Raw genomic sequence first — 20,516 nt, 5'->3', positions numbered from 1 at the left:
GTAGTTGTGTAGGCAGTGACTTAGGGAGCAAGATGCCTAATATTCTATTATATTCCCCAGGACTATGTGTTGAAAGCCTGCTCTTGGCTCCTTCCTATTTCTGCTAACTCTGCATCATCGGGAACTCGGGGAGCTAGGAAGAGACAGCCACAACAGGCTTTAGACCCACCGATGAAAGGTTTCGAGGGTCACCCGGACAGCCAAGTTAATTATCCAGAGACCCATCCCAAAGGGCAACCTGCCAGACAAATCAGAATCTGCCACCACATAGTACAGAACTCATATACGGAGTGTAGGTGGGTGGACAGACAGACGCACAGACAGAAGAAAGGCACTCCCTAGGCTTTTGAATGGACTCACTCTATCCCACAGTAACTCAGACCTGCTGGGACATGCCAGGGACCCACCATACCACTGCCCACTTGGACGGGTTGTGGCCACAGCTTGCTTCTGTGCTCGTGGCAAAGATTTTAACCAAACCCAATGCTAAGGAAATAAGACCTCGCTGTTACACTCAAGGCTCTTCCATTCTGTTACCAGGCATCTTAAAATGCCACTGGGGATGTGATGTCCCAGAAGAACAGAGTATTGAAGAGGTGTTGAAGGCACCTTTTATCTATGAAGGAACTCATGAAGGTATTTATGAAGGAAATCATGGAGGCAAAGGGGAGTAAGTGGGCTCCACACTACCCCCTCCCCAGCCCCATTCAAAACCTGTGGCTTGGAGCCAACCTACGTTGTCTTTGGCTTTTACACTGTTCCACTGAAGTGCTGACTGGAAGTCATAAATGAGACATTTGTATTAAGTCCAAGAAAATTTTAATGACCGACTATTATGTCTCAGGGAAATAACCATTCCCTATTTAAAGAGGAACGTCCGCTCGTTTCAGGAAACAGCTGGGCTGGTTACGATCATTTCTATTAAATTGAGCTACTAAACCCTCCGTTAGGAAGGGGTTCCCTTTTCAGAAAGGCTCGTCTCGAAGCCACAAAGAAGAACAGAAATAAAGAAGCTGGGAACAGCCAGCTGCAGAGATTCCTCTACACCCAGTGGAGCGTTTCCGCTCTGCATATTGTCACTGGAGAGCCCACGACACAGCACCCCTCCCACCCCCGCCCCCAGCCAGGCTTGTTCACTCAACTGTGGCTACAGAAGGTCCAGGGTCTTAGGAAGCTGATCGGGTTTCTTCCTCGGGGAAGTCGACACCCAGCCAGCAGAGTCTGGGGATGCAGTGGTGTTCGGAGAGCGTGTGCTCTCTTGTGAAGCCCGTGGGCCTTGAATGTGAAGCTAAGAACTCGCCTAAAACAGATGCTGCAGGTTGATTCACTGAGAAGAGCCCAGTCCATTCCTTATCCTTCCCAAGGACAGGTGTGACCAGAGGGGCGCTGTGCAAAGGTAACCCCCTAAACAATCATCGTAAGTGGAGATGAATGGACCCGGGGGAAGAGAAACAGCACGGCATCTATCAAGAGCCTGCTCAGGGTGCCTCGGTGGCTCAGTCGGTTAAGCGTCCGACTTCGGCTCAGGTCATGATCTCGAGGTCTGTGAGTTCAAGTCCCGCATCGGGTTCTGTGCAGACAGCTCAGAGCCTGGAGCTTGCTTTAGATTCTTGTCTCCCTCTCTCTCTGCCTCTCCCCTGCTCATGCTCTGTCTCTCAAAAATAAGTAAACATTAAAAAAAAGTTTTTTAACTTTAAAAAAGAGCCTACTTGCTCTGCTTCAGAGAAACCAAAAAGGGTCAAGATGAGGAAAATGCCCCAATTGTGTCTGCTGAGCCCTGTCGAGCACTGCAGGAGGATTAAGATGAAGCAGTGGGTGTGGCAGGAGACCTGAGCCCCGCCCCGCACCCCCCTACCCCCCCCCCCCACCCCCGGCAACCAGGACCAAGCTCCAAGGTCGCTGACCGGAGGACAGCATATGTCCAGGACATCTGTCCCTTGATCCCCGAATCCTGACACTCCAGGCTGCTTTGAAGTGGCCACTCTTCACCCAGAGAAGCAGACTGAGCTATGAGGGCCCCAATCTCCAACGTGGGAAACAAAACAGAGGCCTCACACAATACCCCAAATTCTCAGGCCCTGGGGAAGGACTTTGGTTATGCCAAGGTCAGCAACTAGGGTTGTGTCATTAGCAGCAAAGCAAGTACTGAATCCTGTACCCTAGGAGAGCACTCTATCATGTGTCCATTTATTCAAATATCTCAACCATCTGTAAGTCGGTCCCATTTTTCAGATGACAAGATTGGGACTCAGGTAAGTCAAGTCACCAGGAGCCGGTAGGTAGCAGGCCCGGGTTCAAGTCCAAGTCTTCTGACTCCATAGCCAACACTCTTCACTGCTCCTCAGCTGCCTGCAACATAGAGGACCATCAAGGATTCCCTATCCTGTAGCCACAGACGTGAGCGACGGGAAACAGGGCCCCCCAAAACGAGGCATCAGGACGCCTGTCCCTCCCAGCCGTCCCGAGCACCCCTGTCCACCCACCTCCAAGTACCCACTGGCTAGAAACGCTCAACAGAACCATTACTAGAGCGAACTCCTCTCCCACGTGACTGGTAATTCTTACAGCGTCTTTAAGACAAAATGGATTGCTACATTTAGAATAAGGGAATAAACAGAATTAGCAACTGGTACTTATTTCTTGCTTCTAAAAACATTTTACCTCCCGGACAAAATGTTCATGCAGAACAAGGGAACTACCTGAGAGTACAGTTCACTACACCCAAATCAAAGTTTGATTGAAATAATTTTATTTCTCATTTGTTGGGGCTACAAACTGAATGCCTGTGGAAAATATGTACAACCATGTCATTATTAATAGCTCGTATATATCAAACAGCATGTGCCAGTTAGCATTCAAAATGCTTTCCATGTACCAATTCAGTGAATCCTCAGAGAATCGTTATGAGTATTATTAGACCCCAGTTTTAAAATGAAAAACCAAGGCACAGAGAGGTTAAGTAATCGGTTTAGGAACACACAGCCAAGAAGGGGAGAACGTGGGTGTGAATCCCAGGTCTTCGGAAGCTCATCCATTGAGCCACGGTTGCCGCAGATGCTGATCATTCTCCTACCTGGCAATTTTAACCATTTCATTTGGGGTTTTAACCACGTTTAGTCATTTTAACATGAACACATAGACACTTGGGTTACATAAAATACAAGTTTCTCAAACCATACCAATTTTATTTATCCTGTGAACCAAAGTCACTGATTCCACCCTTTTTCCCCCTACTTATTTCCTATTTTGTAGATACAGATACAGCAACAGAAAGCAAAACTAAGTTAAAGGAACAAGGATGCTATCTTTCCGGCTTACAGATTACCAAAAACATTTCTGAGAGAGAACAGAATATAGGTCACTTGACTTCAGGGGAGTTCTAAACCCATGTTTAAGCCACACAATCAAAATTACCAGCAAAATGTCCCTTAACAACGTCCAAAAGGGACAGCATTCAATATTTGGGCTATGCAACCCTACACCAGAACGTGTACGTATGTAAACGTGTAATGCACACGATGCACACATTAACATACGTAACATAATAGGAGTAGGTATACAAAATATGAGTAGAAGTGTTGAGTACGGTGATTCTCCTTTGGAGGAATGTGGTTATTTATTAAATGATGTGCTGCAGTTAAATCCCTGCAAGTTTGGGGCGCCCGGGTGGCTCAGTCGGTTAAGCATCCGACTTCGGCCCAGGTCATGATCTCGGGGCTTGTGAATTCGAGCCCCGCGTTGGGCTCTGTGCTGACAGCTCGGCGCCTGGAGCCTGCTTTGGATTCTGTGTCTCCCTCCCTCTCTGCCCCTCCCCAGCTCATGCTCACACTCTGTCTCTGTCAAAAATAAACTTAAAAAAAAAAAAATTTAAATCCCTGCAAGTTAAATGTGTTCACCAAGTTGAAAGGAGAAATACTGCTGGTAGAGTTTTATTCTCCACCCCAGCAAGAGGGGGGCAACTTCTGCAGACCTGCCTGCCCAGTCACCTGGCAGGCCCCACCCTCCTTGCCTGGCACCCCAAGGAGCCCTCCTCAATCCAAGGAACAAGGTCAGCTCAGCGGGAGTCCTTGCCACTCCCTCTGCAGGAGGCCTAGACCCTGAAAGGAACACCCCTGTCTGCAATTAACCAGGAACATTCACGGATTTTGTTGGTCTTTATTCCAGGCCTTCATCGTCTTCAACTGTGGCTGCCTCCTCATTGTTTTTTGCTAGGTTACACTTACTCATCCCCAGTGATGGCTATGCGAGCCCCTCCATAAACAAGCAGCACTTGAAAGCTTGCTTCAAGATGAGCAAGAGGGATGCAGAGACCCTCTAGCTCCAACTGCCTCTGCCCAAGTAGAAACTTATCCAGCTTAACACAGAGCAATGCCATTCCGGCAGCAGGCAAGCAAGAAGATGAGCTTAAATGCTGGGCATGTGATTAGCAAGACAGTGCCCCTGCGGAGAGGCCTCTGTGTCCTCTGCTTTGTGAGGTATCTAAAATGGAAAAGGGGGAGAGCTCCAAAATTCAGGAAGGATCTTGCCCGCTTTACAGCCCACTGATCCCATTTCTTTGACCATGAAACCCACAAGAGAAAACCCCTAGAGAAACTAAGCTGTGTACACAAAGCTGATTGAAAGGAATTTGCAGAAATCATTTTTCCCCTAAATAATTATTAGCTAAACATGTGCAACCAAACAGCAAGGAAAAAAAAAATCAGGGTAATTGTATTTCTTACTACCTGGGGCTATATAGTAATTATGCAAATGGCAGGGAATTTGTCACTTTGAGTAACCATAAGTGTGTAAAATAATTTGATTAAGTAAAATACAGTCGCCTTAGTCATCATACTAATTTGACAAGGACTTTAAAAATGTCCCTCAGCTGTCTGCTTCTGGGTAAGAGACGTAAAAACCCATCTTCAAAATAATGCTTCTTTAGGGAGAGAGAAAAAAAAAAAAAGAAGAATAACAAATCCAGTAGTTTCATCTTACAAGTAATTGCAAGCCACTGAATGCTCTCAGGCCTAACACTTTTTAAAGTGACTATAAATCAGTGAGATGGGAGTTCTGTTACATGCACTCAGTCATCCGGCGAATTATTTTGTCACGACAACCTCCGACTTAGGGTTTGCAAAACTCTAAATAGGGAAATGCCCACCCCGGGTCCTAGGCACTGTCTGTGCACCCCACCCTGGAGACTCAAAAGGCCTTGTCAAGTTTGCATCCTGAGGAAATTCAAATGCATTTGTATGTGAGCCTCAATCCTAACTGCCCAGAGGTGTCAAGGTTTTAATTTCCTGTACACAGCCTTATCGACTCCAGTCCTCGGCAATTTGATAACACACACGAAGCTCTACACGCAGGGCTGGCCTCCAAGAATGGCTTGAGACATCTCAGTGGGTCTCCACACATCACCATGAAGTACACACAAAATAACTTTCTCTCCTGCAGTTCCCATAGGCCTAAGCCTTCTCCAAAGGGGCCGAGACTTAAGCAGAGATCACATCCTTGCAAGGTCAGTTCAGACTGGAGCCACCCAAAGCAAAGACCCAAGTAAAGGAAAATCGCATTCTTGACCGAGCACACCTTGCCGATCAAACTGGATGGGTCTCTCTTCTTATGCTCAACAAAGTATCGCATAGCCACTCAGGCAGTTTAAGGGACTAGGAGAGAACATCCCTGTGACATTGGCTTATCTGAAGTATGATTTCCAGTTACAACACTTGCAAGTGTAGCAAGATTTCAGAATCCACAGCTGGCCGGGGGGTTGCGCGATTACCTTATCTCTACTATCACAGCATCTGGGTGTCAGGGTCAATAACCTTCAGCATTGCCCTGGGAGACCCCCCACACACACCCCATCCCACCCCCACACCCGCACACACATGGAGGCAAAAAGTTGCTGGTCCCCTGCCCAGCTTAACAATTGGTGTTTGTCTCATATACAAGTCTCCCTTGAGTTTCCTTCCTGGGCAGGTTCTTGAGGGAAAGCGCGCGCGCGCGCACACACACACACACACACACACACACACACACACACAGTCCTGCTTTACAAAGTTGCTTCTCAAATCACAGGCAACTTCCTGCTTCAGTTGTGCAGTTGGGGAGCTTACACCAGTGCAATTGAAGACACAGGGCAAGCCCTTTTCAGAAAGTAAAGGAGAAATGAAATGAAGCCTCCAAATATAAAACACGGCATCTGAGAAGACAAAATAATAAGGTAGCTGCATGGACTACTGGGATCAAATAGATTAAAATAATGTCGCTGGCATAGAACTTTCGATAACCCCTCTCGCTATCAAAGCAAGCACTGTTGGCAATGTCCCACGGTGTGCCCTTCATCAGGTACCTGAAAATGCTTCATCGGAGAGGCAGGCTGATTGCCAACGCAAAGATCATATATAACACACCCCTGGCACATGGACCCTGACAGGGCGTATGATCACCTAGAAAAGCAGGCTCTGAGGTTTCTTAAGAAAGCCATGATGAATTAAAACGCAGACGTCTGCCTTTCCTGCAAACATCCTACAACGTTTCATTCTCAAATTATCCATGAAGAAGTCACACACAGCTGCAGGAATAACTTTTTATTCCACCTCCAAATTAACAGATGAACAGAAAACTCCCAAGTGGCCCAGAAAAACAAAACCCACAGCAACCTGATTCAGTCAACCCTGGCAAGCAAACTATTTATTTTCACGAGGTTCAGATGGCCACAGAGAGTCCAGGGCAGCCGGGCAGGGCAGAGCCCTGAGCACCCTATCCCTCCACTCCTAGTAATCAAAATAAATTCAGTTTCCTAGGCCTGTCCTCTCCTGGGCCTCTATCCACCTTCTGCTGGTCACCTGTCGACTCCTGTTACCCTACCCCTCTGAACCAGGCTTTCTATTAGCCCAGGCTGGAAATGCCAGCAGCCCCCCTCTGCCCCCACCACCAACAACCAGGTGGACTGAATTCCTGCCACTGGCCTACTCTGGGATTAAAGTCAACTTTCTATCTCCCGGTGCCAGCCAGCCCTGCCTTTAGGTATCCAGCTTCACCAGCAGCCCTCTGCTTCTTAACTTTCTAAAGGAGCCCAGGCTACTCATCTAGTTGAAGCTCAGCCTCGTTCCTTTCTAAAACCCTTAGATCATGGCAAGCTAAAAAACTAAGACCAGGCCTTTATCATTCATGGTGTGAAAAGTTCCGTTCCTGTTTGCCACGCATGAATAACGCACCCTACTGAACAAAACTGGCTTCAGGCAAACAAACTGGTAAACCCGAAGGCAGCTGTTGATACACTAATTACCTCCCCAAACACAGACCCCGGTTAGGTAGTACATACTTTGCATATGCTTCAGCACAGACCCACAAATATCTTGTTAATACGCATTTGCATCTTGGTAATACACATACCTATCTTAATATCGTAACAGTCAAAATTCCCTCCGTGAAAGTGCTGATAAACTGACCCCCCAAACAGGGACCGTCTGTGCTGGAGCTACCGAGAAAAGTGCATTTTGTACAACAAAAATCTAAACACCGAAGAAAACTCTGCTTTGGGCTACAGGGCTCACCTGCAGCATACAAGTCAAGGATGCACAGAGACGGGGACTTAAAACACTTTCATCTCACAAGGAGCAAAGGAAATGCAGCTGATTTTCAGGAGCCCTGTAACTCTGGCACCCCAGGAACAGAGCTGAGTTTGAACAATCCTCTCTGCTAAGCACAAAAATGACGTTCCCCTACGCTACAAGCCTGCTTGTACTTCCCTCTGACTGTAAGCCCGGGAGTCTTTGGAGACTATGAATGGTACAGGGCACCCACCAGTCCAGCCTTCATTAACTGCACCCCAAGGCCAAGAAGGAGGGATTAGTGGTACATCAGGAAAAGCATGGTTCTATCTGAGGATGTGGTATTCCAACAGCCAAAATCCTGTCCAATTCTATCTCCGTCAAACTTGTTCAGGAACACTCAAAGTCTCTGACGTTTCATTTCATGTTTCAGGTCAATCACCAAAGTAATGACTTAACACTATACACTGACAAAATCTTCTCCTGTGTAGGCAGGGCTGGACTCGGGTCTGGAAGTGCGCTCTCTGGAACTCAAGTCGGGACCACCCGCGCGGGGCAGGACAGGGCGACAAAGTAGGTATTTGACAGTGCTGAGTCATTACAAGCTGTTTCCTCTGATATGCCAGGCACCCCTGGGCCGTCTGAGCATTAATATCCCCTGTCAGAAGGCAAATGAAATAGACGCACATTGTGCAAAATGATGCGACCCCCTTGCGGGCGAGAGACCACGGTGGGGAATCGAGGTCTTAAGCACGGGTAGCAGGAGCTACACAAACTCGCAGCTGCTCTCCAGGTACTGTAACTTTATCCCAGACGCCAAAAGATGGCTATTGGGATACGGAGAGGGAATATTCCCCCTGCAGCCCAGGCTCCGAACAGGGCCACACTCGGGTGCATTTTACTCTAAGCTGTTAAATACCACCCCCCACCCTCCGTAACTGGCGCATGGGGAAAGCGCCCGGAGAAAATGATGCATAATGAATTTGTTCTCGAGGCGGATGGAATGGAAAGAGTGGAGGACGCAGGATGCTCAACTGGCTTTTCTTCCCATGTGCAGGTCACCTGAAACCCGCGATGCCTGCCTCTCCAAGGGGGCTCCTGAACTCACCCTCTGGCTGCGCCTTCCCGGCGGGGAAGCAAACGGTTTCCCGGCCACCTGCCCGCCGCCTCTCCTCCCCGGGCACCCCAGGCCCCCGCCGGCGGCGCGAGCAGCTGCCGGCATCCGCGGTCCCGCCCGCTCCCGGCTCGCTCGGCAGCCCGGGCCGGCAGCTCCCCCGGCGGCCGCCGCTGCACCACTCGCCAACCTCCGCGCCGGGCCGAGGTCATGCCCGCCTGCCCCCGGGCCCCAGGCGGCCCCCTCCCCGTGCCAGCCGGCCGCCCGAGCGCCGGGCCGGGGAGGGGGCCCCCGCGGCGGAGTTGGCACGGGGACTCACCAGGTAGGCGCCCACCGTGCCCTGCGCCAGCATCAGGGCGCACTCGGACACCAGGAAGATCTTGATGTTGGAGAAGCAGGACACCTTCTTTTTCTTCTTCTTGTTCCTCTGCGCCTCGTCCCCCTGCAGCTCGCCGCTCCGGCCGCCGCCCGACGAGCCTCCCGGCTTCTTCCCCTGCATCCTTCCCCCGCCGCCGCCGCCGCCGCTGCCGCTTTCCCGCTCGCCCCGGGTGTCGGGCCCGCTGCCGGGCGGGGGTGTGCGCGGCGAGGCTGCGTGCTGTCCCCGCCCCGGGCCCGCGGCGGCCGCCCCCGTCCTGCCGGGGCTGGAGAGGTGGAAGGCACAGCTCCTCGCCGCCGCCGCCGCCGCCGCCGCCGCGCGCGCTCGCCCCTTTCCTCCTCCTCCTCCTCCTCCTCCTCCACCTCCTCCTCCTCCTCCTCCGCCCTCCCCGCGCCTCCTCCTCCGGCTCGGGCTGTGCCAATCACAGGGGCTCCTCGCGCCGCCCGCCGCCGCCGCCGCCGCCGCTTCGCCGCCCGCGGACGCCCGCCGCTGCCATCGCCCGCTTCCCTTCGCCAGCCGGCCGCGCCGGCCCTCGCCTCCCTGCGTCTGCCCCGAGGCCGGGCCGCCCCTCGCCGCCAGCGCGCCCTCGGGGAGGCGCGAGGGGGACCGGCTCGGGGCGCGCGCGCAGGGAGGGAGGGGGTGCCCAGGAGGGAGGAAGGCGGTGCCCCGCCCCTAGGTGGCGCTGCGGGGCACGGGGCGCCCCGCGGGCGCTGGGCGGTGCTGCGCGAGGAACTGGGGGCACCGAGGTGGGGTGCGCGGGCGCCCCCGCGGGACGGGGACCGAGTGCTGCGGCTTTGCGGCGCTAGACGGGAAAGGAGGGGCGGTTTCTAGGAAGAGAGCGAAGACCGAGTTACCCAGAGAGGGGTGGACGCGCTCGCTCCCCCTCTGCCCGGGTATTTCTGGGGACAGATGTTGCGCCCCGGGGCTTGGGGAGGTGCCAGAGGTCAGAGCTGCTGGCGGCGTCCGCAACCCGCAGGTCCCTGCTCCTGCTCCCCCGGGCCGCTGGGCGTGCCTAAAGGGCTCCCGACCTGAAGGAAGAGAAGCTTTTCTAGTGGGAAGTTCGATTAATCCGTCGAGAACCGCACAGACTATCAGTCGCCCCCAGGCCGCAGTGCTAGGTGGCTGCAAGGTCGCAGCGACCCCAGCAGAGGGCCTTGTCCAGCCCTCCATCTGCCTGGAGTCCATCCTCAGGAATGATGCAGCCGAGGCTGAAGTCAGCGGGAAGCGATTAGCCCAGGCCTCCCCTAGTACTGTGGCCCAGGCTGCCCTTCCTGGTCTTGGCCTGTAAGCCCGAGCCCCCGAGGCAGCCGCTCTTTATAATCATTACCAGGAGTTTGGGCCACAAGGCACCACCAATAAGATCTACTAGTGGTCCGCAGGCTTTTGGAAGCTCAGAGAAACTGGAAAGGACTGGATCAGTACCAGGAAGCCCTCAGCAACTTCTGCCTGGGCCACTGAGAGGAGGGGTGGTTCAAACAATTGTTTATAAGGCGTTTACTTAATAACGGGTCAAAGAAAATGTGCCCTTCTCCTAGGCTCCTGAGAATGGCTTCAATTGAAACTGAAGGCTTTGAATTGAAACACGCAGGCTTCAATTTGAAACTGAAGAGCAATGAACACATCCGAAATGTTTACTTCCTCCCGAAGAATGGGAATGGGAATGGATGGTGTCATGGTGGGGGTGCTGTCTTGCCATGCCATTGAAATGAAAACGGCCTCATCCTCTGGTTCTAGACATGATCTCACCTAGACCTGGTGTCCCTTTCAGATGCTCCCCTCTCCTTGTCTGGGCTGTCTGCTATCTGAATTGGCTCCCCCCAACAAAGGCCTTTTTCCATTTTTCCCCCAATTCCTGTCACCTGGGGCTGCACCAATTCCCAAGAGTCTGTCACCTTCCTGCAGCCCCCCTCCCCGCCCCCACGCTGCCTCACAGCAGACTTTTCTACTGAGTCCTGCCTTTGAAGGGCTGGGGCCTCTCCGACACTCTGACGTCAAGGGAGCATCTCCTGCCTTTTCCTGAGAAGACCTTTGATGAGCTAGCTCCCTGCCTGCCTCTGTGGCTTCGCGCTGCAAAACTGAGATGTTTACTTGTCCCACTGCTGTTGAAACAGCAGAGTGCATTATAGTCCATAAGTGTTGTTCACGTGCTTTGAAATAACAAGAGCTAATTTTTTTCAGTTTATTTATTTATTTTGAGAGAATGGGAGAGGGGCAGAGAGAGAGAGGGAGAGAGAATCCCAAGTGGGCTCTGTGCTGTCACTGCAGAACCCAAAACGGGGCTCAAACTCGTGAATCGTGGAATCGTGCCCTGAGCCAAAATCAAGGGTTGGATGCTTAACTCCCTGAGCCACCCAGGCGCCCCCAAAGAGCTCATGTGTATTGCGTGCTTACTCTGGCCAGGCCCCATTCGAAGTGCTTCACCTGTGTTTACAACTGAACCCTCACAGCCATCCTCTAAACCAGGTACTGTTATTAGCTCATTTTACAGGTCAGAAAACGGAAGCCCAGAAAGGTTGACTCACCTTACCAATGTCACATATCCAGTCAATGGCAGGACCAGCCTTTGAAACAACTCCAGGTTGTTGATGACTCCCTATCACCCAGTGGTCACCCAGTGGTCTGTCTCTTGGGGACAAGGGAACTCCCATGGTTTCTGCTTTATAAATGGAGACTCAGAGATATATAGTGACTAGCCCAGCATTACACAGCTCAAAGGGGACAGGACTTGAATCCAAGTCCAGCTGCCTTCGCTCTGTACCACACTGCCTTGTGTGTAGTCCCAGAGGGGCACAGGCTTTTTTCAGTTTGGGGTCATTTATTTTACATAAAAACTGTCCTTAAAGAAATCAAACACTTCTGCCAAAGAGAGGACTCCAGATTAGGATTGTAGCTTCTTCATATAATTAATGGTAAGCGGCCAGAGAAGAATGTTGTGGCTGAAGCCTTAAAGAGTAGTTAGAGTCAGCCGGAAAGAAATCATGTGTCAGCCTCAACAACCATCGGAAAGAATTGAACACGTTCGATTTCCTTCCCTTGGCGGTCGTCCTTTATTTACCTGTATGTAGATCAGGGCTCCAGGGTTGAGGAGGTGGGTTTATGAGCAGCAGGTTCTTGTGCTTGGTTTCTCTTGTATGCAGAGGGAGCAGCAAAGGAACAGGACCATCTTCATAGCTGCATGGCACTGGCACGTGACCGCTGATCCAAGCCTCCCAACAGGGGGCGCTGGTCTTATAAGCCCCGTTTCACTCATGATTAAAAGCAGCAGGTGGCTTTTAGGAGCTTACAGCTCCCAAGTGGCGGGAATTGAAAGCTGCATTTTCCACCCCAAATTGGTGGGAGCAGCCAGGAGGAGGGGGGAGATCCAGAGGGCCTTCAGCCCTCCCATGATCTGTTGCACCCCTCTCCAACCAGCCTCTGAAATGGATTGTTGACCATCCTGTGGCAAGCAAGGTAAACAGAGCTTAAATCCCATCCAATTCCTCAACTGGACGGCCTGAGCTGTTCCCTTGGAGAAATGCCATAGCCGCCACTTCCAGCCTGGACCCTTTTTCATCATGTATCCCCCTAGTGGTGGATGGTAAATTCAGGAACAGTAGGCATTACAAATGCCTGAAGGACCCTTGTGATTATTTTGGCCTTTCTACTACTTTTCTTGCCTGGGTTCTAAATTGGACTTTCCTAAATTAGGTGAAAATATTGCTAGCTAGGCCTGGGGTTCCAACACTCCTTACTTGGTTGGCTGCCAGAGGTATTCCAAACAGTGACAAGCCACGTAATCTGTGACGTAGGGAAGGAAGCATGATGAAAGTCGGGTGACTTGGGAAGACAGACTGGCTTTTGATTCCAAAAATATTAATAAGCCATACGTAAATGCTTGGGATTAGGATTTGGAGAGCTTTCATCCCCCACCACCAACTCATTTATGTGGGAGAGAAGTGGGTTAACTTCATGGCCATGGGGTGGGGGGGAATGACAATATCTTTCACTGTTACTGGGCTGTGGCAAGATTTCCCAGCAAGCAGCCTCAATGTAATTCAACACAATGAGAAACTGTTGTTCAAGTAATTCACATGAACCATCCTTTGCCAGCTTCAATTTTGTTCACAGGCAAATACAAAGTGGAAAAATAAATGCAAAGAATGATTTCTGATTGTCGCTGGGATGGAAAATAGATGCTTATATTCTCACCCTATGGATGGATTTTTTTTTTTCTTTTTCTGAAAATACAGCAATCATGCATTGTGTCCAACCAAGGATAGAGTTGGGGCTAGGCCAACTTCTTTGGCTTGAAACTAATATTTGGGCTGAGTTGAAGCCTATTTTCTCTTTCTCAGAGTTTTTCTCTCCCCACCCCCGCTTGCCAATTAGCCTTATCCATATGCCTTTCTACCATATAGCCTGGGTTTGCCACTTACTATATTCAGAGCTCAGTATTTTCAATTATATCTCTTAATTTGAATAGATCACCAAAGAAGTGAAAAGGATAAACATCAGTGTAGATGCAATTTTAAACATGTGAAACCCAAATCCAACTGGAGACATGGAAGAAAGACCAAAAGAAAGAACATCCAAGGAAATTGGACAACCGATAGGAGAAACTTGGGATTTAGAAATGTCTTTTATTTGTGGAAGATGAGCCTTGAGACAAAAGAAACAATACAAATGATAAACATTTACCAATATTGGTGTATTTGGGGAGTTCATCGTTGGCTGCCTTCAACTGATATGTGGGTACATAGAATGTGTTTATCCAAATAGACTGTTAGTTTCTTAAGAGTAGAGTGTTTTACTTTAAAGAATTTTTTTCAGGTTTATTTATTTTTGAGAGAGAGAGAGAGAGAGAGAGAGTGCAAGCGGGGGGAAAGGCAGAGAGAAAGGGAGACAGAATCCGAAGCAGGCTCCAGGCTCTGAGCTGTTAGCACAGAGCCCGATGCAGGGCTCAAACCAACAGACCGTGAGATTATAACCTGAGCTGAAGTCAGACGCCCAACCGACTCAGCCACCCAGGCGCCCCTGTTTTACTTTAAAAATAAAGGATCCTTTGTCCTGTGCAGTGTCTAACAGGCCTCCTGCCAAGAAGCTTAATATTTATGAAAAGGACAGGAAAATGACCCAGAAGGTGTCAAGGTTTATAGACAGCTTCCTTCCAGGTATTGTCCCCAGGGACCTGCTCCCACATTCCTGGAGCAGCAAGACTTGTCCTCATGAGTGCCTTTCCTGACACAACGCCTTTTCTCTCTCAAGGGCAAGTGTCCCAGTTTTGCTCCCAGTCTCAAAAATGCACACAAACCCTTGTGTTTTAAGGATGGGTACTGATGGTAAATGTGAGCAAATGAAATGAACAAATGAAATGAGCCAGCATCTCTGGCAAAGAGCTGTGAGGTTTCCAAGTTAATAACATGACAAGAGTTTGGTGGGTCCCGAGCCCAGCAGAAAGTGGCCACAGCTGTCTGCCCTCTTCAGGGGTGGTCAGCTCCAGCCCTGGGTACCCCAGGTGGTCATGGCACACTGCAGTCCATTAATCCTCTGGCTGATGGAAGAAAGGACATATGAGAAGACCAGAAAAGAGGGGCACCTGGCTGGCTCAGTCAGTTGAGCATCTGACATCAGCTCAGGTCATGATCTCACAGTTCATGAGTTCAAGCCCAACATCGGGCTCACAGCTGTCAGCACAGAACCCACTTCGGATCTTCTGTCCCCTTCTCTCTGCCCCTCCCCGGCTTGCACTCTCTCAAAAATAAATAAAACATTTAAAAAATAAAATAAAAAGACCAGGAAAGAAAAGCCATGGGTGTAGGGTGCCACTGAAACCTAAAACAAGAGTACTAGTAATAGAGAAAGCGTATGCAGATCAAAGAAAGGAATACCCAGCTCGGATTAGGGTCCTCCCCCATACCCTACTCTCTTCCTCCAAACCCTGTCCAGCTCCTCCCCTATGAGACAGCAAATAAAAAGGGTTGAGGAGTGCAAAAGGACCGACCAAGAAGGTCACCCTACCTCTGACTGCTTGTTCTGGGCTGAGTTAAATCACCCCAAAATTCATAGGTTGAAGTCCTAATCCCCAGCACCTCAAAATATGATGGTATTTGGAGGAGGGGCATTTAAAGAGGTGAGTGAGGTAAAATGAGATCTTTACGGTGGGCCCTCATCCAAGACCAGCATCCTTTTAGAAAGAGGATTAGGACACAGAAAGCTCAAGAAAGGCAACCATGTGAGGACCCAGGGAGCAGAGAGGGTCTGCAAGTCAAGGGGAGAAGCCTCAGAAGACACCAAGCCTGCTGACACCTTGATGTCAGACTTCTAGCAGCCAGAATTGTGAAAAAAAAACAATCTCTGGTTAAGCCACCCAGTCTGTCTTTCTTTAGGGCAGCCAGAGCAAGCTACTCCACTACCTTACCCCTCCCCCAGCCCTTCACGTACACGCCAGGCTCTGGCCATAATTAAGTAATTGCAGTCCCTTGAGCTCACCATGCTTTCTCCTCCTCCAAACATATCCGCCTGCTATTCCCTCTGCCCAGGATGGCCTTCCCTCCCCTTTCTTCGGCTGGCTTGCAACCACCAGTACCTTAAGAGTCAGCTAAAAGATCACCTCCTCCAGGAAACCTTTAAAGAATACCCTCTCATTCTTGTCCTCCCAGCTTCCCACTGCCTCCCCACACCTACATCCCCTTACCACCTATGTCATCCTCTGCCTTGGTGTTTGTCCCATTGTGGAGGGCACTGGCTGCCCTTCTCCCTGACAAGCCTCCGATCAGTGTCTCCATCTCTATATTTCTGCCCCTGGGTGAGGCGGGCCCAGAAGGGTCAGTAACTACTGAACAGGGAACAAATTATCGAGGACACAAGAAGCGACCCTTCCCCGCCTGAGCTGCCCAACAGCTGCAGAACAGGACAAAATGGCAGGAGGAGACCATAAGCACTGGGAGACAAAGAGACAGGGGACATAATAGTGGCAATAGCTGTAAAACCACACCTAGGGAGGCAGGAAGCGAGAGTCTTTCTGGGCTGCCTTCAGGAAGTGAAAACAACAGGAAGTGCCCAGAGCCTCCGCACTCGAAGTGTTGTCCGAGGACCGGCAGCACTGGTATCACCTGGGAGCTTGCTAGAAACACAGACACTCAGACGGCAGCCCATGTGTTCGGAACCAGAATTTAAATTTTAACAAGATCCCCAAGCAATTGATATGCATGTTATGATTTGGGAAGGAGAGAACCGGTCCAGGATGCTGTCAAAAGTAGCTTGGAGTTAGGCGACTTCCGGCAGCACGTCAGCGTTTCTGTGTATTCCCCGCTTCTTTGTACTGGGGGCTTTAGAAGGACAGACTAAGATGAAAAACAGGCACTGGCTATTTTCCCTCTCCTGGAACCATCGCACCACGGAGTCCCACAGAGCATGGGTGACTGACAAGGCCAGGGCATCGGGAGAGGGGTCCTCTTGTGGTTCCATTTTGTGTCTGATTGTTGTTGTGGCAACACCTCTGAATCTCAGAACTCAAGCTGGGACTTCAGGGTCCTGAAGGCCGCGTGAACTTCCCTTTCCCAGCTCCCCTTAAAATACCCATGAATACCCAAAAGGGCTGCCAGGACTTAATCTGGCTGAAACTCCAGGATCCCAAATATGGATTGTCCAGTTTCAAATGGGATGACCAAGGAAGAGTGCCTCCTTCCTCCACGGGGAAGAAGGACAAGAGGGCTCTGCATCGGGGACCTGGGCTGATTGCCTAGTCGGAAAGCCTGATGGTCACCTTTTGGCTGCCCGAGGACACTCAGCTCAGTGCTCTCTCATCTTGCTAAATCTATGCAGTTGTAAATCCCCGAAGAGCACAATGGGCCTCAGTGAAAACGGTGGGTGGTTGCAGTGTATGTCCTGGGATATAAAGTGTATAGTAATATAGGGAGTGGGTAATATAGTAATGCAGGTGGGGGTGGTGATGGGAAAAACATTTTCGATTATCTAATGGCATGTAACAAGCCACCCCAAAACTTAATGGCTTAAGCAACAATGTTCATGGATTCATTTTCCTCCAGAATCTGCAATCTGGGCAGGGCTCGGTGGGGAGAACTGGACTCTGTCATTAGCTGGGGCAGCTGCGGGACTGAGGGCTGGAATCACTGGCGGTCTCACTCATTCGCATGCCTGTGTCCTGGGCTAGAAAGGTTCAAACGGCTGGGGGCTGGAACATCTGCGCCTTCCTGAAGCTCCTGGCATCTCTGCTTGTGTTCTTTCTTCATGATCTCTCCAGAATGGCAGCCTTGGGGATGCCAGACCATGGGACTTTTCTGACCTAGCCTTCAGTCATGCGGCATCATTTCTGCCACATTCTGTGGATGGAGGCAGCCACAAAGCTCCACCTAGACTCAGGGGAAGAGATCACAGAAGTCATCTCTCAATGAAAGTGGGTCAGAGCCGCGTTGTTAGAAGAACCTATGAGATGGGATAAACATTGCTGTGGCCATCCTTGGAAAACACAATCTGCCACATACATTGAAAGCATTGCCTTTCTTGGAATCAAAGCCCCTCATGCACCGTTTTGGGCCACAAAAAGACTATGAAATGTTTTAAGCTATTTAATAATTAATTCATTTCCCGTTTACAAAGGAATAGTCAGGGAAGCAGGAGAAATTTCTGCCATGATCTAACAGTTCACATTGCGAGCTAGGCACTGGAAACTAGGGCAGAGAGTATGCACCATAACTTGCTCTCCAATTTGATTTTTAAGAGGAAGATTCTAGCAGATCCAAAGTACAGCCAACTTCTATAGGTATCCCTTCTTTTAAGAAGCAATGAGTGTGCATGTGTTGGAAGGTGGGATAAAGATACATTGCATCTATGAAAAATATTCTGTAACATAAAACAGACTCCCCAGACCAATAAGACAAAGAAAAAGCCTGCTTATTAAAAAAAAAAAAAAAAAAAAAAAAAGTTGACCAGATAAGACAAGAAAAAATTTAATCCCGCTGTTTTGTGTTCTTAAAAAATACTAACCGGATGTACTTTCTGAAATAATGAAGCATTAGATGACAAAGATGATGCTTGGGATTCCAACCGAATTCAAAGAGGAAACTGGAAGATAAGAATAGGACTCTGGTAAGCTAAAATTAAAATTGCGGCATTGACATCTGATCTCGAGGCAGTAAAGATCACAATAAAAATTTCAGAAAACCCAATAACTGATGTAGGAAACAAGCCGAAAAAGTTTCCTATCAACATAGAGAAGAGAAACAGAGATAAAAATGATGAGAGAAAAGATGGATGATTTGGTAGATCACAAATAAAGACTTACGACATGGATAAGAAGGACCCCCTTCCCCACAGAAAGATATAACCAGAACAAACGATGTTGCTACAACATTGGAGACAAAGAATGGAAGAAAACTTTTCAAGCTGGAAAAAAAAAAAAAAAATGGAATGTACAATTTAAACTAGTACACCGTCTCTAGGCAAAATTAATGAAGAGATATTCACAGTTAGACATAATATAGCAAATTTGTTTGACTATAAAGGATTTTTTTTTAATTCTGCAAACATCCAGACAAAGCATTAAAGTTACTTATCATCAAACGAAAACAGTCTAAATCAACTGTGCATCCCAAGACTGGATGCCAGATGATAATGGAACAAAGTCTAAATGGTACTGAAAGAAAATGGTCTTGACTCAAGCTGAAATGCTGCTAATTTGCAAAGAAAACAAAAAAGACATTCTTAGATATTCTAATCAAGGGCTCAAAAAAGATACCACCCCTGTGCTTTTCTTGAAAAATTTACCTAAAGATACGTTCAAATGGAAAAACATATTAATTAAAGACAAAAACTCAAGAATAAAAGAGGTGGCTTCAAAACCATTGTGACAGTCCCAGCTAAACATACAGAATTAAGTAAAAAAAAAAAAAAAATGCTATAAATAAAATAGCAGTACAAACGGAAAGTTTTTGTTGTTGTTTCTTGAAATAGAATAACTAAAAATAAGACCAATAATAAATAGGTCCATAATTGCAAATGACATTGGCAAAGATGGGAAAAAGAGTATGTGGGGAAGTAGAAGGGTGCCCCATTCCTTGTCTTACAGGAGAAGGAATCAAAAGTTATGAATTATGCTCATTAATTTGATAATTAGAGAAGGTATGCATTCAAGTGTGATTTTGAAAAACCTAATTCAAATAACTCAAGATAATATATGCTTGTAAAAATTAGGAAGATGAAAAATGAGAACAATTATAATATTGGGAAGAAAACAGTATAACATAATGGTCAAAATCGTGTGCTTTTGAGTTAGGGAAATTTGTTTTCAGAAAGTGGTTCTGGCACTGACTCACTTTGGTCTGGAAAATGCAGAGCCTGTTTTCCTGTCTGTAAAAGTAGAATAGCATGGGGAGTTGTGGGGATTAAAGAGAATCTTTATTGAAAGAACTTAATCCAATGTCAATAAACAAGTTGTTGTAAATCGTTGTGGCCATCATTACTTTTTTTTCATTATCATTTACAGAAAAAGATTGAAAATACTTGGGTCTCCCCAAGCTTCCCCAGGAAGCTCTCCTGACTCTGTTTTCTGAACCTACTCCTCAACTGTGTTTGCTTTTTGAAAACTCTTTGATTTGGATGCTGTTCTAGATTTCTGACCAATTCCACAGACTCGAGATTTAGAATGTTCCTCTCTTTGCAAGATGGCCTTGGCTATGACCAAGTTTGAGCTTTCCCTTGTTTTCATGCCTGTAGCTCTTTCTCCTGTCAGTGGTCAGGCTTAGTTCCCCTGAACTCTGCCTGAGCAAACCCCCAGATATCCCAAATAATCATCCAGGATGAGAAAATGGGACAGTTACAACAATAAATGTAAATGATTCATCCTCCTACATTAAAATGTTAAAACATCAGGATTGGGGAAAGAAAATCCAACTGTGACCTACTCATGAGAAATGTATCCAGAACAAAAATACAAAATGATACAAATAGATTAAAAATAAAAAATGAATAAAGACTTACTAGAAAAACATAAACAAAGAAAAAAATGAAGATATTAATATTAAGTTCATACAAGACTAGAAACAGGGCCAAAAATACTAAATGAGTCAAAGTATGCATAAAAATGTGCAGCCTTCAAGATATAAAAGGGATATATATTTTATGCATCAACTACATGAAGCAAAGATGTACAAGAAGAAATGGACAGAAACAATTATTTTATGCAAGCCTTTTATAGAATGACTGGTCTTTGGAAAAACAAGTAGACAAAACAGATACATTTCAAAGGATTTGTACTATATATAATTAAAATGTATTTAAAACAAGGGAAACAGAATAAAAGATTTTCTAAAGATAAGCATAGAAAAAAATGAACAAATTATTAAAAATAGAAACAGTAAAGTTGGTGCACAAATCCAAGAACTGTTTTTTTAACTCAACTCAAGAATATATGAGTAGAGGGAGAAAAAAATATATAAAGTAAAACAGAAATGTAAAAATAAGAACAGGAAATTTTTAGCAAATCAAAAAG

The 20,516-nt window shown here is 48.0% G+C and overlaps 1 protein-coding gene across 2 annotated transcripts in view; it reads right to left on the bottom strand.

The window, feature by feature from the left end:
• The window catches only part of SLCO3A1 (solute carrier organic anion transporter family member 3A1), a 310,466-nt gene extending 301,214 nt beyond the window's left edge, over positions 1 to 9,252 (bottom strand). The window contains exon 1 of one of the 2 annotated variants that reach the window (XM_042941078.1): positions 8,972 to 9,252. In XM_042941078.1, the coding sequence (XP_042797012.1) occupies positions 8,972 to 9,151 (180 nt within the window). In that variant the 5' untranslated portion in view covers positions 9,152 to 9,252. The remainder of the gene's footprint in view (positions 1 to 8,971) is intronic. The other variant, XM_042941077.1, reaches the window with a different exon arrangement.
• Between the last annotated feature and the right edge of the window lie 11,264 nt (positions 9,253 to 20,516).

Source organism: Panthera leo, chromosome B3 (assembly GCF_018350215.1).
Source record: "Panthera leo isolate Ple1 chromosome B3, P.leo_Ple1_pat1.1, whole genome shotgun sequence".
NCBI classification, from domain to species: domain Eukaryota; kingdom Metazoa; phylum Chordata; class Mammalia; order Carnivora; family Felidae; genus Panthera; species Panthera leo.
The sequence above is the reverse complement of the archived record's forward strand: the minus strand, read 5'-3'. Positions and strand labels throughout refer to the sequence as shown.